Genomic DNA, 19,308 nt, shown 5'->3' with positions numbered 1-19,308 from the left:
TCATCAATTTTAGAAAAAACAAATTTATTTAAAACTTTTGTGAATTTAGCCTAGAGGTTGTTGTAAAAGAATTGTAAAATATATGAAGTTGAAACTAATAAATTATATTAATTTGATATTGTTTTCTTATGATGAACGAAAATAATTTATTTTATTAAATTTTGACTATTTTTGTCACCTTATTATGCAGGAAGTGTATTTTTTATTTAAGTCTTGTAAAAGACAACAAAAGATTTGAAACAAATTTTAATTTATACCCTTTTTTCCGAATGTTTAAAAGAATACGAACATAAATAATATTTTAGCTAGAATAATGATAACAGTTAAAAAATAGAACAAATACTTTTTTTCATGTCTTGATTTTTATCTACAATCTTAATAATCAAAAACATTTTCAAGTCTTAATCTAAAACTAAATTACTAACTAGTATAAATTTATGTTAATTTTTTGATCAAAGTTGTTAAAACTATAAAAATCTTCAAGAAATAGTTTAGTTTTGATCTTTTTTAATTAAAAAAATTTACAAGCGATAAAAAATCTATGCCGACAAAACAGTTTTGTAAATAAATTAAATGACAAAACTGTATTCATAAAATTTTCAAAAACACAACTATATTGACTTATTAATTGAAAAACTATAAACATTCAGTAATTAAAAATTATGAAAAAAACACAAACTTCAATTTACAAGAATTATTTATTTACAAGATTTAATGTAGTAGTTGTCAGATCTTTAATCAAGTAATAGACCAAAGTCAATATAATTTTTGCTTCATAAATTTAAATCATTTACCTAATGTTAGTTGTGCCAAAAAATGTAAACATTCATTTTTAAAATTGAAATACTAACCGGTGTATTATATTTAAACAAAAACATTCAAAAAATTATAAAATCATGAATAAAATGAAAATTTAGAGCAGCATAGGGCTTTACATTATCCTAACAAAACAAAAACTATATAAAACTTAACATGGAATAGGTGTAAGTTTTAATAAATGAAAAATCTGAAATAAAATTTAAGCAATACAGCACCTTAGAAATATTTGTCAGCTAGACGTTTATTTTCACGATAGCTCAAAAAAAAAGTTTTTGAGCATTTACACTCTCAAAAGTTCAATTAAATAATGGAAACACACAATCTACAAAAATAAATGCACCAAAAAAATGATGCATTGAAAAGTGCTTAAAAAATTGTGTAATCACATCTATAACTACTTTTAATTAATTCTTAGTTTTTTTTTTAACAATAATTTTAAATCTTAGAATTTTATAATTATGTAGTAACTATATTTTTGCAATGAACACGAACACAAATATTATCGCAAACTAATTACCTATCTTAAAAAACTGCAAAAATATTGTAAAAAACACGATGCAAAAACCTATAAGCGTTTCTGTTGGTCTTTATTTATTTTAATCAATAAAGTTTTCTAAATATCTAAAACGGTCGTAAATTTATGATTTTAATAGTAAATCAGAAAAAATGTAGAGGTTGTAGTTCTAATTAGATCCGCAAGCGCCGAAAATGTGTGGCTTGCAAAACCTTTTGAATTAAGCACACAGTCATTAAACAATATAAATTGCTATGATAAAAATATCGTATCTAAGTTAAGCTTAATTTTTTTCATGAACATCCCTAAAATTACACAATAAATATCTTTAACAATTGACTAAAACAGAAATATATTCTATAAGCTTAATGTAACTTAAGCAAGTTGATATATAACTATTCAAGTACGTTATACCATCATGTGCACCTCTTCAATACTATTCAAAATCTAATAATTTACGCCTCCTCATCCAACTTCTCAAGCAAATCATTGATTTAATATTTAAATCAAGTTACTTCCATTGGTCGGGTATTTTTAGAGTTTGAGTTGTTAACCTGAGATGGTTTTTCAGAAACGGATGTTATTTGCCTTTTTTGGTTGCTGAGAACTTGTTGGTTGATGTTGGGTGACGTCATTACAAAGTCCGGTTTACTTGCGATGGCCGCCCCAGTCACCAATTGCAGCTTCCCAGACGGGTTTTGAAGAGCGGAGGTGAAAACTTGGTGATTGGGCGGCGAGATGTTGCTGGTGGCAACTTCACTGCTGTTGCTAGGCTGCCGGAGTTTTTGAGCCAGCAAGGGGGCGCCTGCTGGTGTGATCTGGTTTATTTGATGGCGGTTTGTTAAAGGAACAGACATTATCTGGTCGTTGCTATTCCCTTGCGATGGAATCATGGCGATCATTGACGGCATCATGTTCGATTTGTTGCCATGAACGATGCTCACACCTTTCTTCGGCGCGGTTTGAGCCTGTCTGCTAATAGGTGCTTCGAAAAGTTTTCGTAGTTGTGTTCTGTTTTCTTGAGGAGTTTTAACTTGCTGTTGGGTGTACCGGCGATTATCAGCAGCCTGGTATATCTTAGGGGCGGCGGAGAAGTTGTTTGTCATACCGCTGACTTTTATTACTTGCGGATTGTTCTTGTTGTTGACACCGATCGGTTTATAAGGGGCAACTGGGAAGGGAACTGCGTTATTAGAAGCGTTATTTCTCTGTTGCTGGAAATTTGTTTGAGAAGACAAGGAGGCAATAGTAGATTGAGGAATTCTATTATTAAATCTGTACATTTGCCCACCGTTGTGTCTTCTGTTTGTGCTCAGCTGAATTGTTCTTGGCTGCGTATTGAACCTTATGTTCGGTTGTTGTTGTAGCGTATCTGGATATAAAACAATTTAGTATTAATATTTTTATCGACTACGTAATACAGTATTATAACTAACTATATTTAAAATATGTCAAAAAAATCCTAAACTATTTACTTTTTCAAGAATTTTGTTATTATTACAATATTTAAACAAAAGTTAAAAAAAAAACCATAGGCACGAAAAATACCTACGAAATATATTTTTTAATAAAAAATTGAATAAGAAAATAATTATATACAAAACAATTAGAAATAACATACTGCCAACTGGGTATTTTTTTCCACGTGATATTGAAGTTGCCATAACAACTTGCTGTTTTGCAGGTAAAGTAGCGTTCTTTTCTCCCATTATAGCTTTTAGATGATGACCTTTTTGTTGCTGAGCAATTAAGTTGAAATGGCTATTAGAGCTGGGTTCAGTTTTTACATGAAACATTCTGTAAAGGGAAATATAACTTGAGTAAGTTTTATCAAAAAAGTTATATGTCATGTTAGTAGTATAGCAAAAATTTAATGGTATATAACTAAAGCTAATTTACAGACAGTTTCTTTTATGTAAGATAATTAAACTGAAGTCATTAAAGATAAATCAGCAATGCTTAAGCATTTTCAAATAAAAAATAAGACTAATGAGTAACAAAAAACAAATTATTAAAAAAATATAGCAGTATCTAACTTGTTATTATTTGGCATGGTACTCTTAATTATTTTAAGCTGGTTTCCTTGTTGAATATGACTCATTATAATTTGGTTATTCGTAGTAGGCAATCTCACTATATCTGTGTTAATTTATGTTATTTAGCGACACTTTTTAAAGAAATAGTACATGTTTATAACTAAGTATTTAAGTAAAGGTAAACATTTTAAAATAAAAACGAACTAGTAGAAGGATGAACATATTGTTGAACAGACTTAGTGGTAGGGACTACTTGTTCATTAGTAGAAGATTCTTCTTCTGTTTCTGATGACTCAGCAGAACTTTCTTCCACATGATGATAATGTGGCCACTTTTCACTCTTTACTCCTGTTTATTTTTTATTAAAAATACTTACATGCATAATAAAAATACTTGATGAAACCGGTTATTTTTTAGTCGAAGTTAAAAATTTATCAAAGAAAGGTTACAGATTTAATATATATAATCTTAAACTACAGCTACCGCGTATCTAAATAATAATACTACATTAAACAAAAAAATACCGGATAGCTCTTACTAAAGATAAGTTTGTGTGCAGTTAAAAACTGACCAGTGCGTTTGTTGACCAATAATTATATAAACTATTTAATAAACAACTAACTGTTGTAGAGGTTAGTAAGTTCATCGGTTGGCGGCAAGTGGTCGAGGGTGGGATCGAGATCGAGTTTTTTCAGTTGAGGATTCAACTTGTGGAAGGCGCGGTCGATAATGATGCGGCCTCCTCGTCCCATCCTGTTGTGAAAAAATTTCCCGATATAACAAAATTTAAAGAAATTTTTGTATAAGAAAGATCATTCGTTTTTTACTTTGTTAAAAAAAAAACTAATTTTATAAACAAATATAAACACATAAACAAATATAAACACTCTTATAATAATAACCTTCTTCTGGTGAAGCCAAGACACCTGTCAGGCTTCCTGATGGTAGTCAGGGCATAACCTTGTTCTAACATCCCTGACCACGGACAAGGTTCTTCATCGGTCTCTAGTGGCAACGGCTGTTTAAGAAATGATTATTATTTGGATTATTATAAAACTTCTACCATTTGCAGCTAACAATATATGAACCTAAATTAATAATTTTAATTCACACACGTTTTCAAAACTATACAATTTTTTCTGTCCGCATGATTTTCGACAATACTATACTTTATAAAGTATTATAAAAATAATTTTATGTTTAAAAAAATCAAATAATTAAAAGTTAAAACATAGATTTAGAATAAAAATAATGCACAAACTTTGCTTTTTATAAAGATTTTGACCAACTAAGGTAGTTAACTTACAGAAAACGAATAATAAATTACAAAAGAAAAGTATTACTGAAGTTTTTGTAACTAAAGATGAAAGTTTTTATTTTTTAAAGATGATTTTTTCATCACAAAACAATTTAAACAATTCTTGTTAGTTGATGATTTTGTAGTAAAAACCCACAAATAAAATAACACGCTATAATTTTATAAAAAAATATTATGCTTTTATTACAATTTGTGAATGATGTTTAGCTTAACTATTCTTCATTTTACTAATTCGTAGCTATATTAACATTATCTAAAATATTCGTGCGTTAAAGTCATATCTAGTAAAGAAAAAAAACTTGTTAAGTAATTTTGAAACTTCAAAAATGCACCAGGACCACATTTGGTTTACAAGTGTTTCTTTATCGGTTTATATAAAATGTAAGAAACTCTAAAAAGAAACAAAGAATAAAGAAATGTTACATTTTAGACTAACTTAACTCTAAGTTAAACAAATGATGACTTAAGTTTTTAAAAATTCTATTTAACCACAAAAATTTGGTTACAATACTATTTACAAAAAGTTTGATTATACACAGATAAAATGCAAGTTCTTATTTTTTTAACATTACTTATGTTTGACTTTTTCAATAATACAAAAAACAAAGCCAATAAATAAATACTTTTAATTACAATGTGTTATCATAAAACTTTTCTTGGTTAAATTTTAATACTACTGTAATAAAAAACTATAAATCAAAAGAAAAAGTTACAACAGGAAGAAAAAAAACCTCGTTGTAGTAAATTGTATTTTTGTTTCTTTTGAATTTAAACTTTTCAACAACTTTTGCTTGAGTGTAGGTTGAAGGTTTGGCACTTGTTATACTTGTTGTCTATAAAGTATTACAATTAGTGATTTTACAGTTTAGCTAAAGTACTTAAAAGATAGCTTAAGTAACATAAGTTTGAGTAATTTAGTTATATTTCTTAAGATATAATAAAAAAGATATATAAAGACAACATAGACATGAATTATAAAGCTAAATGAAAAATCAAACAAAGATGTATGTATTAAGTTAATAAAATACAAAATAAACTTTTAAGTATTATTCAAAAAAAAACAAGTTAGTTTTTGAGGTGGCTTAAACTATTTATTTCTTATTTATCTCAACTAACATAAGTATTATTCGGAGCTTTGGAAATGTCTACATTCTGAAAAGCATTTGGTGTAGATGCAGTAGTACTATTGCAGGTAGTTGCTGCTGCAATCGAGTTTTTAAACATTGCTGCATTTGCAGCATTGGATGTTGTAATTGAGGATGAATTTGTATGTGAAGTTTTTTGAACACATTTGGGTACGGAGACCTGAAATGTATTTTTTTGTATAAACAGCTATAAATAAACTTATATTTATTGCCATAAAAGACTAATTTAAACCTAAGTTATTAAGTAAAAAATTAAATAAGAACAAAAAGCATCTGTATACTAACAACTATATAATTAAGTAACTGATCATTACCTATTTTAAATATTAGGATAAAAAATAGTACAAAAAGCAGATTAAAATAGATTATTATTTCAAATAATCAAAAGTATTAAAGTTGTTTCAACAAAAATAGCCAGAATAAGTTCAATGAGTAAAGAAACAACCAAATATATTCATCAACTAAAAAATAAGCCTCTAGTCCAGTGATTCTTAACCTGGGGTAAATTTACCCCTGGGGGTAAATTCCCTTGTTTTAGGAGGTAAATTTTCTTTATTACAAGTTATGTAAATTAATGTTTTTAATTGCTTTTTAGTTCACAAGTTTATGTTTAATGTATTTTTTTAAGTAAAATAAACTCTTTCAGTTATACAATTTTTATACTTAGTAAGATTAAAGTTCAAAAAATCTACTTTTTTTACTCAAAATAAAACACTATTTTGTAAATTAGGGGTAAATTTGGTATTAAGCTTTCAAAACGGGTTAAAACAGGAAAAAAGTTTAAGAAGCGCTGCTTTAGTCCTAAAACTATACTTCATACATAGTTGTACAATAAGTAAGTATCTCATATTTACCGATCAAATATTACCAATATACTTTTAGAAAACCTAAAAATGCTAAGAAATATGGAAGTACATATTTAGAACTGTGTTTCTAAATAATTAGTTAGGTCAAAGGTTGAAAACTCTGGCCTTGGGCTGAATCAGCTCGACAAGCAGAATTTTTGGCCCAATTTTTTTTTTAAACTGGTGCAAAACTACCGTAGTTACTATGTTAGATTTATATTATGTTATTCTATTTCTGATTAAGCTTTGGTAGTAATTTTGTAAACATACTTTATTTTCATTTTGTTGTTGAACACAATGCTTTTTTTTTTTATAGTAAGTTTACATAAATACAACCTAGAAAGGATTTATTCTTAGGTCTAGCACATAAATTTTAAAAGGCTGTCATAATTTAGTTATATAACAAAAGGTACTTACAAATGCAGGTCTGAGTAAGTCTTGCTGGTTTCGCTTCTTACCATCAGCAACTCTGTTTATCTGATTAAAAGGTTGTTGCATTTGGTTAACACGTTTTTTCTTCACCTTTTTACCAGCCGACCTTTAGATTTTTATAATATTTAAATACATTAATTATCCAGCATTACTCACACTAAATTCAATAAATTAAAAATAAACCTTGTTTTATAAACTTTAAGTTGACGCATTAGCTGCTTTACAAACTTTTAAGTATAAATAATTTATAATTGTTACAACTTGCATTTAAACATTGTAGTCATATTATTAAAAAATTTATAACCCTACATTAGTGACATATCAGTTATTTTTTTATCAAATTAAAAATAAAAACAAACATATCTGAAAGTTGTCCTCTGCTGATAAGATCGGTGGTAATTTTCTTCTTGCTAGGCAACAGAATACCTTCATTATTACGTCTTTTCCTTTCTTTCTTTCGCAATTTTTCTAGTTTTTGCCTATGATGCGTGATTTCCTTACAACACTCCTTGTAATGCTTGTTATCATAATCATTGCACTTTCGTCTGTTTATAAAAACTATTTGTAAAGTTCTGATAACTTAGTTTTAATATTAAAAACAATTATAAATTTTACAAGCCAACTAAACTTTAATTTTTTATCATAATTACACATTGTATATTTTTAGTGGTGTATTTGTTTATTTAAAAAGTTTTAAACATTTTTAACAAGCTTAAAACACAAAAATACTTAGTAAAGTTCAATTGAAAAATATAAGAGAAGAATGGTTGCTACTTGTTTTTACTTTAGTTAATACTTTTGAAATTTAAATGTATATAATAACAAACCGAATTGTTTATAAAATTATACTCAATTTTAAAGGGTTAAACAGTAGTAATTTGGAAAAACATCAGTTTTCAACTATTAAAAAAAACTTCAGATATATTCTTCATAAAAAATTATTAATAAGTTTTAGTTAGACAAATAGTTAATAAAATTTACGTACCACAGGTAAAAAATTAGTGACTTAGATTTTATAGACGATTATCAAATGCAAACTTTGTATAATAAATCTAAAGAAGACCATATTTTTAATCACCATAACAAAAATCTCCAACTTTTTAATTTACTGAACAAATTCAAAACCTTATTTTAATATTTACATTAGAAGACCAGTTTATGAGACTTAAAAACTATCCACATCATATTTAAAGATAAAAAAGTGTACTTAATTCAAATTAAGCAATAGTAAATCATGATAAAATTAGACATAAAAATAGGATTTATGACATAATATAATAGTTTGGTCTTACTACATGGTAGTATTAATTAAAAGAATACTTGAACAATAAATTAGTTTATTTCTCTTGAATGTCAAATGAACTGCATACATTAGAAAGCTTTATAAATATAATTTTTTTCACAAAAAAAGTGTAGTAAACTAAGAAAGATACAATTAAAACTAGAATCTATCATTATTGATAAGTTGTTTGTATTATTTTACAATTGTGCCATTAAAATTGAGGTCAACAATCTTTTGTTTGCTGCTTTATAAATTAGACCAACTATTATTTATTTATTGCACTCACTGTTTCTCGTAAACTTTAAGATCTTGAACTTCTAAATTAATTTTGATACTTTCTCTTGCAGAAATCATACTCATAAGCTTTTTAGCATCTGTAAACTCGCGTCTTATCCGTAACATCTTCTCATAACCTGCCTCATCGTTTTTACGATTCTGGAATTTTTATAAAAATAAGTTCTACATATATTTGAAATAAAATTAACTACTCATACATTCAAAATTTTTGTCATATAATAAAAACATGTGTATTTTTAAATTCTAAAAAAAAAATCCAATATGTCAGTACTATTCATAATAGGTTATTCATTAGAACTTCAAGTAGAAAAAGTATTGAAAATTTTAATAATTTGTATTAAAACCTTTCTAGTTTGCATTTTTTCAGTTCTTCTACGAAAAGCCACATAAGAATCATTGTTGTTTGCTCCATCTCTTCTTTCTCCACGAATCTTGATTTTTTTAAAGTAAAGAAACATAGAATGAGTATCATAATTTTAAATTTAACACTCAAACTAATAACAAATTTAATCGAAATCATTTTGAGAAAGTAACTTTAAAAACAATCAATAATTGTCACAATTTTTTACTTCTATAAATACCTTTTAAAATATACTCAATTAAATTAAGTACATGCATACCATTATTGTATTTTGTAAGAGCCAAACTTTTTACGTTTGATACTTAATATAATTAGTAAAACTATAAAATTTTTAACACAAATTAAACTTTAAGTTAATTTAAACTTGATAAACCTTTATAAACTATAAATTCATTTAAACTTTGTTTAAAAAAATGTAAGTTATAAGTATTATGTAAATATGTAAGTTGTTATTTTCAAAAAATGAGTTAAATCTTTTTATTTTGGAAGTATTTCATAACTTAATCAACTCTTTGAGTTCAATAGATGTAGCGTATTGTATAAGCATACTTTTTAGATAAAAAATATATAAGAATTAAAAAAAGTTTTTTATAGTGCTTACTTAAATTAATTATTTTTTCTTTTAACAATATGTTCATAACAATAATCAGCTTCTTTAAAAAGCAAATATAAAATTATGACTTGCACAGAACATTTGATGAAAAATTTTATATTCAATATAAAATATACATTTAACAAATATTAAAAAACTTACTAATATAAGCTAATATTACACAATATATACTCTTATAAAGTATTTATATATTTTTGTAATCCGTAAAAGGGTTTTATCTATAGCAAGGAAAAACGTTGTTATTTGAAAATATTGAGTAATTTTTTAATTACTGTTGTAATTAACTAATTTCTTTATTGCTTTTTAAGGTTTTAAAAGGCATCAATTATTTATAATAGTAATAGCACTATTTGCTCAAAACAAAAATAGTTTCGTTTATTTAGCTATAGCCATAAAAATTGTGTGTTTTGTATACGTTTTATGCACACATTTAAAAAATATTTTAGCATTATTTATTCTTAAAACGGTATACTATCAAAATCCAACTGCGTTCAAAATCAACCCATTTTGTATATTCTTAATTTATTAATTTATTTTATATATTATTTGCATTTTTTTTATTTTTTTTTATTTCCTTTTACTTTCACTGTTATTCCTAACCCTTACCCTCGATTGGTAAGCAATTCTCGAATTTGACAGGGTGGATTTTGAATGTGTCCCCTTAAAATGCACCCACTCGCACATTACTTTGATAAAAAAAATCTTTAGGAACCAATTTAGCCACATACTTTTAAAGAAGTAAATCAATATCATAATAAAAATATTTTTAAATTTTACTCTAACTATCATTAATTAATTAAACAAAAAGTTGTAACATTGCTCCAAAGTTTAGTTTTCTAATTGTTTCAAAAAAAAATTGTGTTTATAAACTAAGTACATATATGTACTATACAAAAAATATACTGTTTTATCTATATTTGGTTTAAAGTGCTCAATATTTTAGAGTCAAAGTAGAGTAATAAATATGCTTTATAGAGTAGACACTAGTTTTGGCGCGAAATTAGTATGTATAGAAAAATTAATATGACGTAATAATCTAGAAGTCGAGATTAATAATGCCCCGTGAGTGTTGAATTTTATGTTGCTTTTTTGATACAATATTAAAAACCATTCAATTTAAATAATAATTATATATATTTTATAAAAATCTTACATATTATATATAACTAAAAAAAATGACAACAATTTGAAAGATAAGTTTTGTCCATTGTTAAATATCAGTAAAAACTAAATTGTCTAAGCAAAATAAAAACTCTAGTTTTCAAAACATAATTTACAAGAATAAAAACCTTTAGGATGATAGTGCCAGAACTCTGTTCTCTTTTATTTCTCCAGTAGTTATAAATTAATTTGAAAATAGTTGAGTTTTCTTGCTTTAGTAAGTTCTGTGCTTCTTCAAATGTTATATTCTAGAGAAAAGGATTAATTGATTTATATTTTGTAAATTAAAAAATTAAATAATATAAATCAGTTCATCTAAACATAAAAAAGTTTTATTTCAAACTAATAAAATTTTCAAATAAAACTTAAATAACTAACAGCAGAGGAACAATGACATTCAAGCTGGTCCAAGTGGTTTTCCAATTGCACTTCAGTAATATTCATTTTCAGTTCAGAAGTTAATTTTAGATAAAACTTTTCATCCTCGTCATCTAAGTCATAGTCAGGATTGTCAGTGTCCAAAAGATTTAAATCTGTGGGTTGAACTATTATATTAAATCTTATATACATTATTTGAATTTACTTTCTAGAAAATTTGGTTCTAGAATGTAAACAATCATATGCAAAGAGCAAATATAAATTTATTTGTAAATATATTTTCTATGACCTATGTAACATCACACTAATAGAGGGTTGCCAAATGTTTATGGCAAATTTTCTCCAGGTTTTTAAAATTACACATTTTTGGGTTTATTTCTAGTTTAAAATTAAGTTTAAAGTAAAAAACTTGTGTTAACTAGTATAAAAACATTGAAAAGATACTTCAAATGTGTTTTTTAATTTAAAAGTTTTGATGATGACAGAAAAATTTAATCTATATGGTAGATTTGTTGCGTCAAATCAAAATTTTTCAACTTTACTTGTAAAAAATGTTTAAAACTCCAGGTTTTTTTCAAAAAATTCTCAAATTCTATGTTTTTCCAGGTTTCCAAGGTTTTTAGAAACCCTGCTAACAGTTAAGAACAAATAATACATTACTCAAATAGAAATTTAATAAAAACATGATACACAAGTTTAACATTTTTTGTCAGAATAGTATATATTAAAAGTTTTTTTTGAATATAATTATTAATTATAATTGAAGAAGGTACTTCAACAGTTTTAACTGAGGTGTTGAAGTTTATAAGCATACATAAGATTAAAATATCATAAGTGTACTGTGATATTAGCCATTACATTTCATAAACTATCTATTTGTATTGAGTTTGTTATTTTTGTAAAAAGGAACACAAATTCACATTAAATTCTATTTAAATTGTTAAAAAGCAATGCAAAATTTGAAATTATTTTAAGCAGTAACATTTTTAATGTTTTATCAAAAGTTTTTATTTTTTTTATTAAAAGTAATACTAATAATTAAACTGTTTACAGTGCTCTCTGTTTAACACTAAAAAATAAATTTAATTCAAATTTAGTTAAAATCTTGAATAAAGATATACTAATTAAAAATAAATCTTATAAGGTTTAGTTTTAAACCCTTAACATTTTCACTACAAATAACAAATCTAAAAATAATAATAAAAAAACTTAACATGGTTTTCTACATTACAAAATATTTTTAATTTAAATTTATTGTAAGTAACAGGTAAATAATTTTTTTAATGAACATTAGACTTGAAAATTTCTTAAAAAGTGCTTTGATTAGGGTTGCCAAATGTTTTTTGCAAATTATCTCAGGGATTTTAAAATTTCCTCCATGTTTTTAAATTACGCATTTTTGGGTCTACTTTTAGTTTAAAATTCATCTTTAGGTAAAAAAACTGTCTTAAATAGTAAAAAAACATTGAAAAGATAGTGACAAAAACAAATTATCTACATGAAAGATTTTTCAAGTCAAATCTAAATTTTACTACTTAACATGTTTAAATTGTTAAAAATCTTAGGTTTTCCCAGGTTTCAAGGCAACTCTGTTTGATGCCACAATATATCCAGGGTTGCAAAATGTTTTTGTCAAATTTTCACTAGGTTTTTAAAAGTACATGTTTTAGGGTCAATTTTTTGTAATAAACTAAGTTTAAGGTAAAAAAATGTGTTCATTAGTATAACACAATTGAAAAGATATCTTACAGCTTCTTCAAATGTGTTTTTTGATAAAAAAAACTTTGATGATGACAATTTTTTTTTATCTATGAAATAAATTTTTTGTGTCAAATTGAAATTTTAGTACTTCACATGTAAAAATTGTTTAAAATTCCAGGTTTTATAGTGATTTTTGTTCAGCATCCAAGATTTTTTTTCAAAATTTCTCAAATTCTAAGTTCTTTTAGCCTAAATTTTCAAACTCCAGGTTTTACCAGTATTCCAAGATTTTTGGCAACCCTGTATATCTTTAAAATTCCAAGTCATGGCAAAATGTAACAAGCAAAAAATAAAAGATTTAAAGTGTGTTGAATTTATAACAATAACACTAAACAAAATCATCTCAATTTAAAATATAAAGAAGGTTTAAAAAATTTTAAAGTTAATAAAAATAATTTATTCACCCTTTATATTGTTCTAAATGTTTTCAGCTCTTAAGGGCATGGTGGGTAAACACCTTTTTTTGAAGTTTGATTACTTTGAATTTTTAAAATATCTAAAAAGCATCTTGTAGCTTAGTAAAAACTATATAAAATAAGATCAAATTTCAAAAAAAAATGGTGTTTACCTGCCCCCATACCCTTAATTTTGTTTAATAATTAAAATAATAAATTTTCAAAGCTAAGAAAAGCTACAGAAGTAAACTAATGTTTAAGGATTACATTTACATTTTAATTTTTAGTTAGACTTTTTTTAAATAAATAAACAATCATAATATTTTAACATTACTTGAAAAAGCTTACAAAAACTTATCAAACATAAAATATTAATAATAAAAACAATATTTTTAAAGTCTAAATTTTCAAAAAAAAATTATAAACTAACTAATCTAATTAAAAAAAGTTATTTAAACATATCTAAAAAGTAAAAAGCATTTTTATGGCATGGATGATTTTGTCTTTTTAACTTACTAGAAGCTCTAAGAAAAGGTTTGGGTAAGCGATGTGTGTCCTTGTATAAGCTATTGTACTGTTCCTTATTTAAAGTATTTAAATCAGAAGATTGAGCTTCAGGTGTAGGAATAACCGTATCACGTTTGTCTCCATACCGCTTTTGATTGGAAATAGCTTTTTGTAAATGATGCTCCTATAAGTATAAGCAAGTTTTATAAATTTCATTTCAGATAATATTTATTAAATAATCAGAACTTGTATTTAAAACCATTATAAAATCAACCATGATTTTAAAATTGTACTATAGATGTTTTATTTTAAATTTTACAATGGAGACAGTCCACTTTTATTTTAAACTCAAAAAATAAGTGTTTTAAAAGTTTGATACTAAAACTTTTTTACAAAAAAATTTATGTATATGTACTTTGTTTGTTAAAAATAATATTTTAAAGACTATATTGGAGTTCACCTTGTATTTTTGAAGTTTGTTCTATTTTGTAGTATTATTTTAACCATCAAGCACTTTTTAACAATTAACATAAATTAAAAGTAACTTGTAAGATATAATTGATGAAGATTAGTGAGTTCTTTAGGTATCTTATGAATGGCACAAACTAAAAATTAAAAAAACTTCTATTTCACTGAACAATGAAATATAGACAAACTAGCCCGACTATTAAAACAAGTTTAAGGCCATAGGGGGGGGGGGGGGGGGGTAGAAGCCATTTTTTGACCAAAAATAACATATAGACTTATATTATAGTAAATTTCATAATCTTTCAGATGCTTTTTTTAGATTTTAAAAATATTAAGTAAATTTTTTTTATATAACCGGTTATATAAAGGGTTGTCTTAATAAAGGGTATATAAAGGGTAACTTTAAAGCGGTTTTTCTCAAGTTTTTAAAAACGGGCTTTAAAATCTATCTTCTCCTTCATTTTTCAAGCAATCTTCTTCAAATTTTCAGGAAATGTTCCTTACATTATAAGAAAAAACGTTATTTGTGAATTTTAATAATTTTAAAAAATAAAAATTTTATGACAAAAATAAAATAAAAAAAGTGATTTTTTATCAAAAAATTTTTTTTTTTTTCAAAAAAAAGGTATTTTTACTTAAAATTTTTTTTAAGTCACAAATAACGTTTTTTTGTTATTGTATAAAGAATAGAATGTGAAAGTTTGAAGAAGATTGCTTAAAAAATGAAGGAGGAGATAGATTTTGAATACATTAGTCTTTTTTCGCCGTTTTAGTTTTTCCTTCCCCATAAGAAACCTGTTATGCGGCCCGACTTTGGCCGGTCATATCTCAAAAACTAATTCGAATTTTTAAAAACGGTAAAAAGCTACTTGAAGCTTAGTAAAAACTCTATAAAATAAGATCAACTTGTAAAAAACATGGCCTACCCCCCCCCCTATGGCCTTAAACTAGCAGTAAGTACAAAAAAAGTAGATTGAGTGTGTCCCAACTCTACTAACAACAGATTTTGAAAACTTTTTGCATGAATTTATATTTATACAACTACTTTTTTGAAGTTATAGTTGTTCTATGTCTATAAAATGATCATGTCATTCTAACTATTAACAGTTTATTGAGTACAATTCTACTATGGACACACTTTAAGCAAATTTAGAAATTGTAATTTTGACTTAAATCTAACATTAGTTATTATATTGTTATTAAAAAATTATTTAAAGCTAACATTTATTTAACTTTGTGCTAATATTTTATTACTATATTATAAAACTTAAATCATTCTAGCCCTAATAGAATTAAATATATTTTATTAATAAAACAATGTCCGTTAAAAGTTAAAAAAGCTATTTAAATTGTAGATCAAGCAAACATCAAGTTCTTGAAGAAAAATGTTTATATAAAGTAAAAAAATATTGAAACTAGATCATTCAAATTTAGTAAAACACCTTTCCAGGGATTAAAAAAATCTTAAAATTATGCTTATATCAAAAAAGCTGTCTTGAATCATAAGATTAAAATAAATGTCAAAATATCCTGCATACACTGAGTGTGTGTCAATCATTTTTAAAAGATAATTGACATAATCCTTATCCTGACGATTCAAGTCTAGAAGTATCTTTAACTAAATCAGCTAAAATCATTACCTTTAAGTTAAAATTTTAAACTCTACATTGAAAAAAATATGCTAAATGTAGTCCTAAATTGAATTAAAACATTATCAAAGTTTTTTTGTTATATTTGTCTGTTTTAATTGTTTTTTTAGTTAAATTAAATCAACATGAAGTTTAGTGAACGTTTAACTATACTTGTTTCATAATATAAAAGAGGTAGATTATTAAAAATTAACAATGTTTTGTTCTTATACCACAATAATTAGAAAAAAAGCTTACTAGAAACAGTCAAATTAAAAAATATTCACTCTACTATTCAATCTAAATCTTGTGTAAATTCAGTGTTGCTAACTAAATTTAAGACTTAATTTTTTTGATATACTTAGGATAATAACAAGTCTTAAAATATACTAGACTAAAAAAAATTGAAATGTCACTATTGTCAGGATTGTTAACTACAACTGAAATGTCACCATATTAAGGCCATTGGGGAGATAAACCATGTTTTTTAGAAGTTGATCTTATTTTATAGTCTTTTCTAAGCTTCAAGATGCTTTTTATCAATTTTAAAATTCAAATTATTTTTTGAGATATTACCAGTCAAAGTCGGGCCGCATAATAGGTTCCCTATAGGAAGGGAAAACTAAAACAGCAAAAAAAGACTATTTCATTTAAAATATATCTCCTCCTACATTTATCAAGCAATCTTCTTCAAACTTTCAGTCTAATCTTTATACAATAAAAAAAATGTTACTTTGGAATTTAATTTATGAAAAAAAAAACACTTTTTTTTTAATTTTTGTAATAAAATTTTTATTTTATAAACTATTAAAATTTTAAAGTAACGTTTTTTCCTTTTATTATAAGGAATGTTTCCTGAAAATTTGAAGAAGATTGCTTGAAAAATGAAAGAAGAGATAGATTTTAAATGAAATAGTCTTTTTTTGCTGTTTTAGTTTTCCCTTCCTATAGGGAACCTATTATGCGAAAATTTCTGAGAAAATTGACTTCAAAAAATTTGCGGTCCATACATTTATACTGGAAAATTTTTACACAAATTAAATATTACAAAAGTTGAATAATATTTTTTAATTCTATAAAAACTAGCTTGTAGTTGATACTAAAACTTTTCAAATAAAACCCAAATTTAATTTTTATAAAAAAAATGTTGGACCCCCCCTATGGCCTTAAACAAATATTGACTGAAGTTATGATACTATAAAAATATGTTAAAAAATAATAATAAAAATATGTCAAGATCAAAATTATAACTTATAAAAATTGAAATGTCACTACTGTACTGTCATGGTCAACAAAAGTTAAAATGACAAGATCAGTTCATAGTGTAGAAAAACTAAGAAAGTTGAAAAGTAAAAAGCTTATAACATAATAACATCATAATTAGTATCATGCTTTGTAGTGTGTGAGAACCTGTGTTATTTAACTATTTGGTTTATTACTACTATCAAAACTAATAAAAATATTTAATTATATTGTTACTTAAGATGTACTTTTATTAGAATAATATGTTTATACAATCATTAACCCTTGTTTAGAAACTTAAATTAAAACTTAGCTCGAACACACCACCTAGCGGATAAATTATTTATATAGGCCTGGACAATAACAAACAAAAAACTAACAGATTCTTCTTCCTTTTCCATACCAGTAGGCATTTGTGGAACAGATCTATTTTGACCCAAAAAGTCTTTGTTGCCTGAAATTTCATCTTTTTGATAAATTGGAAGTTGTTTACTGCTGTCTACAGCTCTTGCTCTGAACAAGGGTTTGTTTAGTAATGACATTGTGCTCAAATTTTGATTCTCCAATTTTCAACTGAACAAAATATCCTAATAACATTCTTACAATTATTCTTTAAAAGTATTGCATTACACTTTTTTGCAAAACAATTTTAATTTTTATAGTTTTTCCAAATAAATATGTAAAATTTTAATGAAATTTTATTGAAGTTGTGTTGACTAGCATGTACAGAATATTTATGAAAATCTAATAATATCAGACTATGCGCAGTAAGGTTACTGCGCAGATTTTTGAACGCCCATTTAGGGAAATTTTTTTTTAAAGGTTTTACCAGGGATATTAAAAAATAATTATATATTTTTATTAATATTTTTGATTAAAAAACAGTTAAACTTAGAAGAAATTTTGAAAAAAAAAAATGGCTACAAAAACTAAAAATATTTTTTCAAAAAATATACTAAAAACTTTGTAACTTCATAAAGTATTCTTTTTAAAGTGATGTACAACACAAAATTTAAGAGTAAACTAGTATATTTTAATTTTTTTTTTAAACTACATACTTTTATCATCGTATAAAAATCGGCTTATAACTAAATATTATATGAAAAGAAAACAATTACCAAAAATTACTGTTACTATTAATGAAACAGTTTTGGATGTTTTTTTTTAAGCTGGCAACATTTAAAAAATATATAAATTTTTGAGTTTAATAACTTACCGAAACTTTCCTAAGTGTATGTAAATTCAACTGTAAATCAAAAAAGGACAAGAAGTGCAGATATTTCATCAGTTTTAAATATCTGAAATATATAAATTAAAAATAATTAACTACTGTTAAAATTATTGTCTAATAGCAAATTTTACTAATGTATTTTAAAAATATATTACAAGTTTAAATTAAAAACAATCGTGTTTTAATTACAACTTAGGTAATTAAAAAGATTAAAACTTAATAAGATATAAAGTGAATATTTTTTTAATATTTAAATTAAATACACCATTAAAAAACATTATTTCTGCATAAAATAATTTAAAATACCACTTAATAAAAAAAAAATTGTTTTTGTCAAAATTACCTATGTTAAATCAACTACCAATTTTTTTTTTCATTTTGTCTTTATCATTTTCATAAGCAAATGCCATAAATTTTTTATTAGTTTTTTTTTCAATATTAAGTAAAACAGAATGTAATATTTTTACTACTAAAACCATCAGTTAAAAGTTAACACCATATTACTTTTAGAATAGAGTATTCTATTATAGAAAAAGTTATAGGTTGTCTTGAATTTTATAATCCACTTATGTTGATTATAAGTTTGGCAGTAAATGTTAGTAACTATTTATTTTTGTAATTAATATTTTTTAAGTTTATTCAAATAAAAAAAAGACAGCAGACTATTGAAAAATATCTAAAATAGAAGATTACTTTGGTAGAAAAAATATTTTTTTTTTTTATTATGTTATCTACAATAAAACAATAAATCTTGAACAGCTGTACAATTTTTATTTTTCAGTTTAAAAACTTGAAAACATACAATCAAAAACAACGAATTAGTATAACATGGATATTACTTTAATATTCAACTCAAACTAATTGATATGTTTAAA

General features: G+C 24.8%; 1 protein-coding gene across 1 annotated transcript; it reads right to left on the bottom strand.

Moving 5' to 3' along the window:
* Nucleotides 1-714: 714 nt before the first annotated feature.
* On the bottom strand, nt 715-17,911 carry LOC145834020 (enhancer of polycomb homolog 1-like). Its single transcript, XM_082941328.1, has 16 exons — nt 17,583-17,911; nt 13,874-14,048; nt 11,202-11,356; nt 10,952-11,071; nt 9,033-9,119; nt 8,678-8,826; nt 7,469-7,654; nt 7,095-7,215; nt 5,804-5,992; nt 5,419-5,520; nt 4,272-4,387; nt 3,992-4,122; nt 3,574-3,717; nt 3,370-3,472; nt 2,955-3,130; nt 715-2,705 (listed from the first exon to the last, which is right to left on the bottom strand). Exons 1-16 carry the CDS (start codon nt 17,742-17,744, stop codon nt 1,840-1,842), a joined length of 2,982 nt encoding a protein of 993 aa, XP_082797454.1. The 5' UTR covers nt 17,745-17,911; the 3' UTR covers nt 715-1,839.
* Between the last annotated feature and the right edge of the window lie 1,397 nt (nt 17,912-19,308).

Source organism: Thalia democratica, chromosome 4 (genome assembly GCF_965202585.1).
Source record: "Thalia democratica chromosome 4, ktThaDemo2.hap1.1, whole genome shotgun sequence".
Classification (NCBI taxonomy): domain Eukaryota; kingdom Metazoa; phylum Chordata; class Thaliacea; order Salpida; family Salpidae; genus Thalia; species Thalia democratica.
The sequence above is the reverse complement of the archived record's forward strand: the minus strand, read 5'-3'. Positions and strand labels throughout refer to the sequence as shown.

Coding starts and splice junctions, on each gene's coding strand:
- LOC145834020 (XM_082941328.1), bottom strand. CDS start 17,744: ATGTCATTACTAAACAAACCCTTGTTCAGAGCAAGAGCTGTAGACAGC. Junction 11,357..13,873: donor ACCTTTTCTTAGAGCTTCTA/GTAAGTTAAAAA, acceptor TTCAACCCACAG/ATTTAAATCTTTTGGACACT. Junction 4,388..5,418: donor ATACAATTTACTACAACGAG/GTTTTTTTTCTT, acceptor TTTCTTAAACAG/CCGTTGCCACTAGAGACCGA.